The sequence below is a fragment of the Cyprinus carpio genome, chromosome B11 (assembly GCF_018340385.1).
Source record: "Cyprinus carpio isolate SPL01 chromosome B11, ASM1834038v1, whole genome shotgun sequence".
NCBI classification, from domain to species: Eukaryota; Metazoa; Chordata; class Actinopteri; order Cypriniformes; family Cyprinidae; genus Cyprinus; species Cyprinus carpio.
Genome location: NC_056607.1, coordinates 22238905 through 22254347, shown reverse-complemented (window position 1 = coordinate 22254347; position 15443 = coordinate 22238905). Strand labels below are relative to the sequence as shown.

Sequence of the window (15443 nt, the reverse complement as noted above, 5' to 3'; positions counted from 1 at the left end):
ACCTGTTTTTGTATTGTGATATATTACATGTTTTTCTATTATACATGTATTCATGTATAATTTTTTTGACCCCCTTAAAATTGTGTTTAAGCCCCGTAGTGGGTCACTGCCCCCTGGTTGAGAACAACACTGTTCCCATGTGTGTGAGGCAGATATCTTAATTGTTCAGTTTATAATTGTCATTCAGAATTCTCCCGTATTTGTCTTGGATCATAAGACATTTGCATTAGTTTTTGCATAATGATTTGGTTTGTCCAGAAAGCTTTGGTAAAATGTGCCACTAGGAGGTGCTGTTGAATTGCTCTTTCACCCTTAGATTGCATCTACACCGAGGCGTCTGGCATGAGTTATTCAATTGCCTTAATGATGAGTTATCTGAACACATGTAACCTTATATGGCTGTGATACTCAATCTCAGTCATAAAATCCTTTTGAGACGCTCTTGATGAAATCACCGAAGAAGGAGCAGAATGAGATTACACACATCACTTCATGCCCCTTCTCATTAAATAAATGGCAAAACTTCAGAAACACCGCTAAGTTTGTTACATCATTTTGCCTGAAAGCAGCTCCCTTGCCCGCAGTAAACACCCTTCGTCTGACATCATGACAGATTACCAGCCCTTAAATTAGCACATGATTTCACCGACATCTGTAGAGTGTTCAGAGAGGGGGACGCTCATCAGTTTAAGGTCAGAGGAGGTTTCCCGTAAGCTCCTCAGAGAGACTGCAAATGTGCACTTGCTCAGCATGAAGTCTTACGAGGGAACGCAGGGGACTGTCTAATGTCTCTTTTGCTTGGCCTGGTGCAGGTCATCTCAACGGCCCATTTGTAGATCTTGCATTAGAGCCATCTGAGCGTGTGCTGGACTTACGTAATCAGGCTTCAAGTTGTGTCCCGTAGTCTAAAGTCAATGTATTTTGGATATTCTGTTGTTCGATGAAAGCAGGGTTGTGCATGTTGTGCAAATGCACTCGAGTCGTTCACTGAGACACTGAGCAAACAGAAATACATCATTCTTCACATAATGAACTGATTCTGAGCAAGCATCTTGATTTTGGTTAGCGGTAATCGTGTTTCAGTGCTTGATGTTTCTGCCCATGGGGTCGAGCAGAATGTGTCGTTTGTGGCGCCAAAGTTTCTGACCCGTCGGGATGGATTGGTCTCACGCTTACAGCGGCTTTGGGCTTTTAGGAGAAGCTTTTTTAGCATAGATATGTTATTTTATATGTCTGCAGTTCATTTTTTAGGAGCTGCAACATTTTACATTTACATTCCTGTGCCAAAAGTCTCCTGTCTTTCGGAGAGCCAGAAATGCCATATTTGTATAAAGCTATTAAATAATAACCTAAAAGTCACTAGATATACATATGACATTGTGAAACTGATCACAACAACAGTTTAGATATTTAAATGTATCTATACAGTGAATGGTACAAAAAGCAATTTCATTATTATTGTCTCATTGATTTAACACTGAATATTTTTAAATGAAGTGGTATTTAAATCACTACATTATAATTAAAAATATGCTTTTACATACATTTGCAGTATTTAAATGCTCAAATGGTTAAATCTTGTGCTGAATTGTGTTTTCAAAACTTTCACAAGAATTCAGAAGTTCCACTTTCTATATCACAAAATTGTAGTGAAATTTTAAAAAACTCTAAATGCACAGTTTTACAACATTTTATAAATCATAGCCCAATGCAAATTGTCCCAAACTAAATATATCTAACTTAAACTAAATGTATTTGTAATTAATGGCTAATTGTGAAAAAATATTGTTGCAATTATTGTAGTCATAAAACAAATTATAATTAAAATTGTTATTTTTTTAATTTTAAGTTGTAATAAAATTACTTTATATTTAAAATATGCTTTGATATAATTTTTTATTACGTTAAATTTCTTTTTTTTTTTTTATCAAAAATAATTTTGCAACCCTAAATGCCCAGAGATAGTTTCACAACATTTTTCCTGCAATGCTCTAATGTGCCTGAACTAATGGCTTCCTGAAGACATGTGAAAAGGTGTGACAAAATAATTTATCTTCAATATCAATGCTCTGGTCTCTGAGGGATAGAATCATTAAGAAAAGTTCAAGGATTTCGTAACAGGCTGCATGATTTGAGGCATGCTTCATGTTCTGGCAGGATGAGTTATACTAAGGTTGTGGGGTCTCACTCGTCAGTTTATCTCTCGTGATGTCTTTTTAACAGCCATGTTTTTTCTTCATGCTCCCTCACTGCAGCATCGGCTCTGTGTGTGTTTGTAGAAATAGACAGGAACCTGGAAGCTGGGGACACTGAGCAGGTCATTCCACACCTCCACCGAGAGCTGCAGGAGGCCCAGGAGCTCGCCAACACTGGCAAACAGAAATGCCTGGAGCTGCAAGGTACGGTAGCGTGCTAAACGCTCCTTCAGTAGTGATTCGGCTTTAATAATCGAGGGTCATGACTGCACTGGCATTAGTGTTGATCGCTGAACGTCTTTTTCTCATCAGCCCTGCTGGAGGAGGAGAGGAGAACCAACAGACAGCAGACTGAAGAATCTGCTAAACAGATCCGCTTCTTACAGAGTGAGTCATTCAACACTTAAACATTAATTGTGCTTTAGCATTCTGACTTTAATCTTCAGAAAGACTTCTAAATATAATCATCAGTATGAGTTGACGGGTTGATCAGTTTTAGTCATGAAACCGAAATTAAAGGGGGCATAACACACAGTTTCACCCGATCTCATGTTAACCTTGAGTACCTATAGAGTAGTACTGCATTCTTCATATCTCCAAAAAGTCTTTCGTTTTATCATATTTATAAAAGAAAGACACAGCTTTCCGATTCTCTCCGAAAACAGCCGAGCTCCTGGAGGCGTGCCGTGGGTGGAGCTAAAGATTGACGAGCACTTGCGCGCTGACTGTCAAAAAAACACAGACATTTGATGCCGTTTCATTTACCATCTGCAGTTCTGAGTCATGACTGACTCTTTATTGCTGGGACCGCTTCATCTTCCAGTATCAAACAATGTGCTAATCCAGCGTCGAACTGGGCTTTGTTTATAAAACGTTCATCAACATACACACTTGCAAAACTCTGTTGCTGTCCCGGAAAAACAAACTGCATCCACTGTTCACATGATGTGTGTGTGCGGGCGCGCTCTTCTGGGAGAAATGTCCATACAAGGAGTTGCACCCTTCATGACGTCATGAAGAGCCATGATCGAAAAAAGCTTTCTGAAACTTGCAAATAACTGGGAAGTGCGTATTTGGCAAAGAAATACTGTTCTACGTCCAAATCGTCCAAAACTTTGGCCATGTTTAGCATGAGTATTATTCAGCTCTTTAACAGTGTAAATAACTCAACAGCATTGGACCCCCCCCCCCCCCAATTAAATAAATATATATTTTAAGAAAATATTTGTATTTTATTGACCAATTAATTGGGCTACCTGTGTTTACCAATTAACACTCAGATAAAAGCTGTTTTATATAAACATTTAAGTTCCACATAAGCCATTTTATATAAATATTTTACTGTACTCTAGTTCGTTGTTAAAATAAATTTTTAATGTTTTTACACCAAAACCAAGATTAAAGTTTGCATTTAGCTGAAAACCCCAGATATTTTATTTTAAATAATCAATTAATTACATTTATGTAATAATAAAAACTGAGTTGTATATAAACATTTAAATTGCACTTAATGCACTTTTTATGTAAACATTTAGAATCATTTATGATGTTTCTGCTCCAATTCATTGTTGAAATTAATTTTTTACTGAAACGTCAAATCTGAAATTAAACTTTTCATTTAGTCAAAAAACAAAAATATATATTTTTAAATAATCAGTTGATTACATTTAATCAGCACTCAAATAAAAACTGAGTTGCATATAAACAGTAAAAATAGTCGATTAATTAGTCGACCAGAAGAGGATTGGTCGACCAAAATTTTATTAGTCGCTTTTTCTCAGAAAAAACAAATTCAGTGGCAAAGTCACGCAGTTTGTGACGGACAGATCGTTAACAGTTATAATACATTACATCAGGCAGGACATCCAAACACTCGACTATCATTCATCGACCTCAAATATGGCTTATCATCTTAAATATTTAAGTATAAGCAACTTTACATGGCCGCTCAATCTAATGTTAACAGAGAAATGTGCGCTGTTCAAGTGTCTGTGTGGAGTGTAGAAGTTAATAGCATGCTCACGTTTATTAGTGTGCACTCACAATAACAACGAAACGTGCTTTTGTAAAATAAAGAAAACAAACAGGATGTACTTTCATTTTTGAAGTATCATTTAAATGGTGGCTATAATTAAACATTGTTTTCATGACAAATTTATTCAAACATACATTAATAATGAAGACAAGAGGTTTAGTAAAATTATAATAAATATTTATTAGTACATATATTTTTGAAAATGCTCTTCTCTTGAGCTATTTTTTTCTTTCTGACTAATGAGTTTATAAAAATTGAATGGCTTCCCGAGATAAATGTTATGTTTTATTGACATCTTTACGTGGTTTGAACACTTTGAGTGATGACATGATGTTAAGTCATACAGTTTTACTCAGCATACCTTCTGATGTTCATTCATGTTTACCTATTTGCTGTAACTAGTAGTAAAGAGGAAGAGATGATCGGTTCAGGTGCCGCTTGAACTAAGGTGCTACAGCGGTCTGTTACGACACATGAAGAAGCATCAAAACTACATTCATCGTTGGAATTTTGTTGTAAAAATGACAATTTCTGAGACTTTGTTTCATATCAAAAGCTCAAAGCTTATTGCAATTATTGGATTCCAGACACACTACAAGTAATGTTTACTGAACTGAAAACACACTCTCTGTTCAGGATAATGAAGATTGATTAAAACGAGAAATTGCGAAATCAGTGATTTCAGCCCTCCAAAACCAAATATTTTCGGTTGCCATGTTTGAATTTTTAGACCTAATATCACCCATTAATCATGTCAAAATCACTGTAACTCTTCTTTGTCTTCAGCTCAACTGGCGAAGCTCCAGTCTGATATGGAGGCTTTGCGTGAGCAGAGAGAGAACACTATCAGCACCACCCGCGAGGAGCTCTACAGCGCCCAGGAGGAGATCCTGGTTCTCCGGCACGCCATGGAGGCCGCCACCGCCGAGCGGGAACGAGAGATCGCCGCCCTGCAGGGAGACCTGAGCGTTGTCACCGCCGAACTGGACAAATGGAGACAGACGGCAGTCAAGTATGAAGTGGAGATCAGCAACCTGCAGGCCAGCTTCCAGCTCCAGAGCCAGCACCAGGAAAGAGCTAGCCAACTCCAAGGTACTCCACTGGTTTTTGGCCATTAGGAGCCCTAGCTCAGCTGAATCGCTGTTAAACCCAGACCCGGTTCAGTGGTGAGGCCAGCTTAGCATGTCGTCATCGGCCCTCCTGCGTCCCTGATGTGCTGTTTGGTTAGTAATGTTCCCTGTATGTCATAAATCAAGCTGACTTCAGAGGAACAATGTCTGAGATCATCACTGATCTGGTGTTTTGTGATCTCTCTCTTTTCTAGCGCCTTTGATTCCTGTTTGGAAACATTTGTTTCCTCTCATTTGCTTTGTTTGTGTTCAGTTTTTCTGAATTTCTGGCCTTGAGAAGAGAATTGAGTTTGAGTTAAATGAGTAGAAAACATGCAGTACTTTTTAAAAGATTGGGGTCAGTGAGATTTTTATTCAGCAAAGACGCATTAAATGTGACCGTAATGACATTTATGATGTGACAAAAGAATTTATATTTCACATAAATGCTGTCCTTTTTTTTTTTTTTTAAGCTTTTTATTAATTCCCAAAAAAATATTAACAACCATTAACAATAATAATAAAAAAAGTTTCTTGAGCCGCAAATCAGCATATTAGAATGATTTCTGAAGGATCTTGTGACACTGAGAACTGGTGTAATGATGCTGGAAATTCAGCATTGATCACAAGAATAAATTACATTTTACAGTATATTCGAGTAGAACAGAGCCATTTTAAACTGTAATATTTTTTCACAATTTTACTGTATTTTTAACCAAATAAATGCAGTCTTGGTGAGCTTTAAAAAATATTTAAAAATCTCACAGACCTCAGATTTTTAAATAAGTGTAAGTTCAAAGATTGAATATATCTCCCCATAGCAGAGTGTAAAGTTTTATTGGCTATACTATCAAAATATTGTGATTTTAGTTTATTCAGTGGGTTTCTTTAAGTCTGTACATTTCACAAGACTGATTTCTACACATATTGAGAAGGCACACATGCGGTATTAATTTCACTGGGGTCTTTCTCTCCAGGCCCTCTTTAATGTGTTTGTCAGGAGTTACGGAAACAGTTTTATTATCGTCCATCCTGCTGGGTTTATTTATTATTTATTGGATCCTTGTTTTGTTTTTCACAGAAAAATGTGCACAAAAGTGTTCTGACAGTGCTTCTGAGATCGTTTAAAGCCATTTTAGGCTACACTGAATCTCAAGCAGTTAAATTAAACGTGACCGGATAAAATTAACTCTAGTGATGTCCCAAAAAAATCCCAATCTGAAACTAAAAAGTCTGGACACAGACACACTGGACAAAAGACAGAATATGGAAATGGTAAATTAGCCTGCGTTTGGAAAAACGATAAATGTGATTTTGTTTTAATTTTGCATAATCACTTAAATCAGGTGATGGTTTTAATCTGTAATATATTAAATGATAGTGTATTGTATGGAGTGGTATTGTAAAAAAAAAAAAAATATATGTATATATAATAAATATTGTATATATATGATGTTTATTATAAATGATAAATTACATATTTTGTACGTTTTATAATTTTTATATATTTATTAAATTTCTTTATACAAGTTTTTTACAATTGTATATAGTAAATTAATATATATATTTAAAAATTCAATATTTAATTTTTTTTTTTTAACTAAATGATATTTTAATGAGCTGAACAGTGGTTGCAGTTTAATACATTATGTTATGGGTGTTTGGTGTGTGAGTGTAGGGAATTGATTTTATAATGAGTTTTTCTCTCTGTGTCTCTGTGTCAGGTGAATTGGAGAAGCTTCAGGGCGAGTGCTCTAGTCTGCAGAATGAATGTGACAGTCTGCGGGCTGAGAAGACAACACTGATGCAGAAACTCCACCGACTAGAGGAAGAGCTCGACAGGTGGGTCGCATTCACACAGACAGGCTCTCAGTGGCGTTTAGATCGTTTCACACAACAAAAGTGAGTCTGTTTTTACATCATGTCAGAATCCACACCTGCTCTCTTAAATGAAGAATGATTGAATCACCATATTGCACAACAACTGCATCTCTTTGTATTTACAAAAGACTATTTGTTTGATGATGCTTTTTCAAATAACTGGTTACCATTATAATATTTAAGTACCTTTGTCCTGTACTTAATCTGTGCCCTAGGCAGTGTGTGTACGTCTCTGTGCTGACGTTATCGTTTTATAACTCCCCGCTATGAGCCCATCTGCCCTAGAGCTTCACAGCACTATTAGGAATGTTCTACAGCATTCTTTCCCATGACACAAATTTATTCCATTCATTAGTTCGTATTCTGAAAACTCCACAGAATGTAAACAGCACAATCTTTGACTTTATTTTCCTGTCTTTGTTTCTCAGCTCCAGAGAGCGGAGCGAAACGTTGAGCAGCAGCCTGAATGCTCTGGAGAAATCCCAGGGTGACCTGGCGAATAAACTGGGCTCAATACAAGACCAGCACCAACAGGACGCTAGCAAACTGAAGATCCAGCTTGCTCAAGCCGAAAGCCGCACAAGAGACCTGCAGAAAGAGGTACAAGCGACCAAAGACCATCCAGATCTTTTATTGAAACACATTAATTACTTTTATTCAGCAAGGATGCATTCAAATGAGTGAAGAGCTTTATAATAGGGTTGTCAGTCGAATTTAAAATTTTAATCTAATTAATCACAGGTTGCTGAAAATACCCCGAAAAGATAATTTAAACCTATTATTGGTGCAAAATACCTTCTTTTATGTTGTGCAAAAGAAAGTAAGACATTCAGGTTTGAAACAACATGAGGGTGAGTAAACGATGTTTTTGGTGAACTATCCCTTTAAGTTTTTTTTTTTAAATAAATGAAATGATACTCTAAAGAAGAGTCTAAAACTACCAGCAGATGGCGGTAAATCTCTTTGAGTTGATCATTCAGGAATTCAGTAGGCTCTCTATAAATAGGCTACTGAATCATTTGTTCACATGATTCGTTCAAAACGTGGATTCATTCAGAAACTAAACATCGCTGTGTTGCTCGGAGATGCACAACAGTTCTGCTGTGGCTTTATAATAAATACATTAACAAAAAAAAACAAACAAAATGAACAAAAAATTTTTTAAATTTAAAACAATAACAATATTAAAACATATACACAAACCTTGTGTAAATCACATTTGCACTTGTGTTCTTCGTGACAAAAAACAGCACTCTTGTGATATCGCTCTTGCTGCTGGTGTGACATCGCTTATCATATAAATATGAGACAAAAACTCATACAGGGGCATTTTTTTGCCACATTATCTTGAATTTTTAGGGCATAACTGCATTTATGGAGTTGTTTCCCTGCATTATATTTGTCAACAGCCAACTGTATGAAATGTAAGATAACGTACAGGTCTGGGGGCGGGGCCAGTGCGTTAAAACTGCGTTAAAATATTTTAATCGCGTTATTTTTTACTAATTAATTAAATTAAGGTGTTAAACTGACAGCCCTAGTTTATAATATTACAAAAACTCTCTATTACAAATAAATGTCCTTTTGAATTTTTTTTATTCATCAAAGAATCCTGAAAAACAAAATCCCCAAAAAATATAAAGCATCACAACTGTTTTCAACTGATAATAATTAGAAATGTTTCTTGAGCAGCAAATCAGTATATTAGAATGATTTCTGAAGATCATGTGACACTGAAAACTGGAGTAATGATGCTGAAAATTCAGCATTGCATCACAGAATTAAATTACATTTTGAAATATATTCACATAGAAAGCAGTTGTTTTAAATTGTAATAATATCTCACAATATTAGTGATTTTACTATATTTTTTAAATCAAATAAATGCAACCTTGGTGAGCAGATGAGGCTACTTTTAAAAACATTAAAAAAATCTTACAGACCCCCAGATAATTTTTTTTTTTTTTTTTTAATGCAATGATTGCATAATCTCTCTGTTTCTCTCCAGTACGACGACACTCAGAATCTGCTCTCAGATCTGCGGCAGCAGTATGAGCAGACGGAGCAGGAGAAACTCTCCATCAACGACGAGCTGGAGCAGTGCAAGGTCAACCTCAAGCTCCTGCAGGAGAAAGGCAGCAGTGTGAGTCTCACAACCCACACAGTTCATTTGCAAAGCACCAAAAAACTCCAGCACATTGCTTTTAAGCCAGCATTAAGATCTTACTGCAATTAATTAGCTGTCATCCACATTACTCCATTAATCGCGGTCGTCGGCAATCAGTGATAGATCTTACTTCACTGTTTTGCACGGCTCTGGGAAAACACAGCAGAACACACATTTACAGCACGATTTTGTGAATCATTAGCAAAAATTCAACATTTGTAAGCATCATAGGTGTATTCAATGTTCTGTAATACTCTAAAAAGCTGTAGTTCAAATTCCCAATGTGTTTCATTGAGTATTATTATTGTTTATTAACCCCTCAAAAGACTTCAGATTTTTCACTTTCAGGTTCTCATTTTTTTATGACCCCCAAGAAGAATTTTTTTTTTTTATAAGAATTTTTTTTTTTTTGACACATTTTACAATTTATCCTTCATTTTTGGCCAGCTGTACACTTCATTTTTTTTTTTTTTTTTTTTTTTTTTTTTTTAATTTGCTACACAAAACAGTAGTTATCACCTTAATCTCTCACAGTTCCCTCAGTACAATCCCTTGCACACTGCTGATTGGAGTCACACTTCATGTGTCGTTGATTTGAATTTAACACGGATAAATTGTAGATTAATTGCTCTGTAGTTGAATGCAAATAACAAGTGTATTGTTTGCTGTGATTTATTAATGTCTTGAACACTGTCCTCATTCCTGACGTCTTGCTTCTAGATGTTCAAATGTGTTTGTGGGTCTGAGGTGTTTGATATTTTTGTCTGTATTGATTTATGGATGGTCTCTCCCACCGCACCCCTTTATTTGGCCGTTTTTGTTTGTATATGTTTGTATGTTTGTTGTAGTTGTTCGACTCCCCCAGCCTGATTTCCGTTGAATAGTTTGAAGATTGATTTTTTGTTTTATTTGTAATATCCCTTCCCTCCTCTAGCCATCCATATTGCAGCCTGTCCAAGCCATTTCCATCGGTCTATTCCTGGCTTTGCTGTATTGGTGCTTCGGCCAGTTGTGGTAGAAAGGTACACGCTTCTGTTGAGTCTGTTTGTGTGTCTCCTGTATATCCACCTCTGTATATATCATCACGTGTATATACGACCCGTGCATGGCAAACTCTCATCCGTCATCTCTGCACCCGCTTCGCCCCAAAATCCCTTTTCAGTGCTTGGCGACACGTAGGAACTCTTAACCGATTCCTCATCCACCCAGAATCACCAATTACTAACCAAACACATTAACTGTCTTGTCTTGCTTGGATCGGCATATAAATCTCTGCATTCTGGGATTTTGGATGCTATTTTTTTTTTTTCTGTTTTGGGGCATTTTGGTCATCATATCATCTTTCATTTGCTGTTCTTCTTTACTTTTGTAAATTTAAAGGTATGTTCTATCCAAATATGAACATTCTGTCATCATCTACTCACCCTAATGTTGGTTCAAACCTGTATGACTTGCTATCATTCAAAGAATACAAAAGAAGAGGTTTAGACAAATGTTCATGCTGCTCATTTCCATGCAGTGAAGGAATAAAGAGATCCGGCAGCTGACAAACTTTGAAAATAACTAAACAACACAATGACATTCCATATGACATGTGCATGATATTCCAAGTCATACAATAGAATTTTGAACAGAAACAGAAAGTCAGTAATTTTTGAAAATCATCACTTTTTGTTTTAGCTTCCTAAAACAAAAAAGGGATGCTTTTTCATATTCAAACTTGGTGCATTAAGACAAGTTTTGCCATCAGTGGCACTTTGCCATTGACTCTTACTCGTCATATAGACTACTTATTCCCTTTTTTGAAGATGAGTTTTTTGTTTTTATATGGACTTCTGTATTTTCTGACCTGAAATATGAGCCATGTAGATTGCATAGGTCAGAGGGAAAAAAAATTGCTGCATTTCCAAATTTAATGCCAAAATAAAATCTAGTTTAAGCAAATAACAAGAAAAAAAATGCAGACAGCCATAAATAAGATTATATTTTTATTATTACAACACTAATACTGTATAAATAATACATAAATATTATATAATTTTCTTATTGTTTTACTTTGTCCATAATTTTAAATTATAATTTTTTTATTATCATATAATTCTTTATTTCACAGTACAATATTACTAATTTATTTAGTAATTTAATTTTCATATTTTAAAATAAAAATATTTTATTATAATAATTCACAATATATTAAGGATAAATATAAACATTATTATTATTATTATATTTTTAGAGATTGACAGCCCTTGGTCACTGTACATTTTTATACAGGGGAAAAAAAGCAGCATGAATATTCGGGTAAAAAGCTTAAAACTTAGAGTCATACAGGTTTTCTTTCTTTGGGTTTGAAGAAAGCCGGTTGTGTTTGCTTTTATTTGCTTTATAACTCCTGTGAGGTAACTGGTTCTCCCAGTTGTACTTAAATATTTGCTTTTCCTGTCTTCTCCCTCTTTCTCTCCGTTTCTCGGTGTATTTCTCTCGTGTAACTCTTTGTCTCTTACTATCACCCAGGTCTCTCTCTGTCTCTTTAGCTCCAGTCTCCAGTGCTTCTGTCCTGGCTGCTCTGGTGCATCCTAAATAATGACCTTTATTAATTGCATTGCTGTTGTTTCAGAGCGGTTGGATGCCCTGGATGCCGGTGGTTGCCGCAGTGGTCGCTGTGACAGCAGTGGTGCTTTATCCCAACTTGTCCAAGAGCTCCTCCTGAGAACCAATCAGAACACTCGTCGTCTCTACCACTTCCTGTCCATAGCACGGCCCTCTGTCCAATCCCGACGTTCGGTCTAAACCTGAACAGATACCTCTCGTTTTGACAATACAGCCCCAATGTCTGTGTAAAATGCAAATGTATATAGTATAAAAAGAAAGAGGGAATAAAGTTGTAACGCATATTATAGAATAAATAATCTATCAGCGTTTTTGTCACTCGGATGGGAATTTTGATGATTAAAATGGCCTAAACTAGGTCTACTGTTTCGTTTTCTTGAAGGGTACCACATTTTAGCAAGTTTTGGTTTCTTGGACACTTCTTGTGGTTTGCCATCTTAGATGTACAGCCAAATGATGATCTGAACTCTAGGGCACTGAGGGGAGAAGTGCCTACTTTAAATACTAATAGGACTAGTTCACATTGAAGTGCCACTCATGCAGCGTCTCATCGATTCGAATGGAAAAAAAAAAGTCTAAATTGCACGTCATCTGTGCTGTTATTGTGTGTTCGAGCCGACATGCTTCTAGCACAGTGATGTTGTTGTTTCTCTTGTACCTTGTATTATAAGCAAATGTTCATGTCAGAGACACTACAAGTATCTAGGTGATTTTGAAATTCAACATTAGGATTGCGTTCAGTGTCAAACAGCGTTGACCTAAAAACAAAAATAAAACAAATGTTGTAGCTTTTCACCAACACACTGTCCTGCTGTTCGGACTGAGATGGAGCACTTTGAGTTTCTGTCGTTTAAACTCCTACAGTACCTCCTGAAAAAGGCTCTGGGATTTTGCTGCCTTATTTGTAACATAGGTTTCTTCTTACAGAATGAAATTGGATGCAAAGGCTTTAAAGTGAATGGGGTTAATGGGTGGAAGCGTCACTGATCCGCTCTCGTGAAGCACAGAAATGGGTGAGAGTGAATTATTTTGAGGGTGAACGGGAATGAGTTGTTTAAATGTGGATGTGCAAGCTGCTTTGAGACTGCAGGAAGACGAATTAACCAATGATGTGTTTAGTGTGTGGTTCACATTTGTCTGCTGGGCTGTAAATAAACAGTCGTGGAGCAAAAAGCAGAGCTCATCTGGTTCAACGTGTCGAGGACTTTGTTTTTGCATCTTTTTTTTGTTTCACTGGAAAGACCTACTGCAACAAAAATCCGTTGAGCACTTCAACATGGATTTGACCACGAATGCAAAAAGCAAAGCTTGTAGCACAGAAAGGATAGCTTTAAACAGATCTCTTGCATTGAAAGCAGCGTTTTTTTGTTGTTCTTTAAACAGCATGATGGACTTTTTATTTCTAAAGTCCGCTTGGAAGATCGTCCTTCACGTCAGAAGAATGCTCCCAGGCCGTTTGTAAATATGTATGTATGAATGTTTGTGTGTAAATACGTTAGTCACAAAATAAACATTGGATATAAATGATATCAGTCACATCTAATTTAATGCTGAAGCCAGTTTTTAGGATATGATGCGTTGGCCTTTTTCTTATCCTTTTAATTGAGATACCAGTTCTTCATTCAAGTTCGATTTAGATTAGTTTTATAGATGCATTTGTACCTTTAATTTGGCTTAAACACGTGCAGTTTCTGACCAAACGCTTTTTCTTTTAAAATTGCAAATTGAAGTTTTGGAACTCGTTGATGATAACAGCAAACATTGGAACTGAGGAAAAGATGCAAACGGTGATGTAAATGTAAACAGGTCGTAGCTGAACCTATCAAGGCTGGTTTTTGTAAGCATAAAGTTTGTATTTGTGTTTCTCTGTCAGTTCATAGTGGTGCAATAAAGTTTCTCACAAGTTGTTTTCAGTTGAAAATCAAAGCTAAACCTGGGCCTTTGGGCAAAGATCTCTTTAAAACTGGTCACCAACTACCAACCAAGTCAGTACAGTACAGCACACTGCCTGTATATATTTTTATTCGTAAATATTGTTTTGAGTTTTTTTTTTCTTCTTGAACCGAGAGAGCTTGGAATTACACTCTTGTTTTGAACATCAAAGATAGTTCAATGTCAAAATTCTATTTTGTAAAGACACAGAATGATATAACAGAGTTTCTGGAATACAGAAAGGGTATTTGCACTAACAAGTGTGATGTGCATGACTTCAATAAAACAACTTCACTTTACTTGACGAGTTTGATTCTTTTTGGTCAACACCTATTTCATGTGTTTTTAGCTATATCAGCATATAAAAGGTTTTTTTTTTTTTTGGTCCTGTATGGGTTTTTCAAAACTAACTAATAATTAGTATTTTTTAGGAGGCAAAAATTCACAAACGTAAGAGCGATAGCACCATTTCTAACTTGTATGTGCACAGGTTCTGGTTATGCTGCTTGATATTCTAAACTGGTATTTTCTATTATTTTAATTACTTCTCGTAATCATAAATGCATTAATTTTAGCACAAATAGTTTAAACTTTTACTGTACTTCGTATTCTCTAGATATTTACCTTTCACAGAAAACTGCTTAGCATTGTAAAATAAGTTGAATAGACCCCTCATTTCTTGAAACTAACACAAAACCTTTGGCATAGTGTTAAAATATGATGTTTTCGCCTTAAATGTTGTTTGTAGAAATGAACACAAGATGGCAGCCCTAACAAGATTTTTTTTAGAAGCTGTTATGTTTCTGTTTTCTTGTGCTTTATGAAGCGTCTTTGGCATTTACAAGGCCATATGTTTGTTCTCAGGACAAGATTATAAGTGTTCCCTTCCCAAGCACATCTCCTTGATCTTAATTTCCAATATGGTGTGGAATGTCTGGAATACCTTTGCTGAATTGTTCTATTGTCTGGAAATCCGGACGGATCTGTAAACTTGAGATTCCATGTTTCCTGCAGCGGTTAGAACCACATTCTCATGGAAGCCTGATAGAATGTCAAGCTGTCTGCACCCACTGCCAAAGCTCATCATCGACTCCTCTCTGACACACTCAGGGGCCCCTGGGGGCCTCGCTTTGACATGACTGTGACGTGGGCGTGCAACCGGGCCTGACTCAGGACATCAGCGATGATAGGAAGTTCCCCGTCTGTTCTCGAGTTCAATTTAATACTATTCCATTGCTCATACAATGGAAAATGCATGAACAGGGTCTATAAATATGTATAATTTAGTCATAGTGAAACAATGGATATTTATATATATATACACACACACACACACATATAATTTGGAAAATTGAAGATGCAGAATATTAAAATGTAATCATGTTTTGAGATGGGGGGGGGTAAAACATATCAGTTTACTATGATACAAAAAGTAAATTAAATGCACGCCTTTTATGACAAATTTGTATTTTCTCTTTCATTAGACGGTTAGCTAACTGTGCCAGGAACATATT

The 15443-nt window shown here is 36.1% G+C and overlaps 1 protein-coding gene across 7 annotated transcripts in view; it reads left to right on the top strand.

Moving 5' to 3' along the window:
• LOC109063316 (sarcolemmal membrane-associated protein-like) overlaps positions 1-14228 on the top strand; it is a 68977-nt gene extending 54749 nt beyond the window's left edge. For 5 of the 7 annotated variants that reach the window (XM_042734612.1, XM_042734616.1, XM_042734614.1 and 2 more), the window contains 7 exons: positions 2280-2399; positions 2508-2582; positions 5017-5322; positions 7064-7181; positions 7649-7820; positions 9229-9363; positions 12005-14228. In XM_042734612.1, coding sequence (XP_042590546.1) covers positions 2280-2399; positions 2508-2582; positions 5017-5322; positions 7064-7181; positions 7649-7820; positions 9229-9363; positions 12005-12097 — 1019 coding nt within the window. In that variant the 3' untranslated portion in view covers positions 12098-14228. Of the gene's footprint in view, positions 1-2279; positions 2400-2507; positions 2583-5016; positions 5323-7063; positions 7182-7648; positions 7821-9228; positions 9364-10321; positions 10410-12004 lie in introns of all 7 variants that reach the window. The other 2 variants (XM_042734615.1, XM_042734613.1) reach the window with 1 other exon arrangement.
• The last annotated feature ends 1215 nt before the right edge of the window (positions 14229-15443 follow it).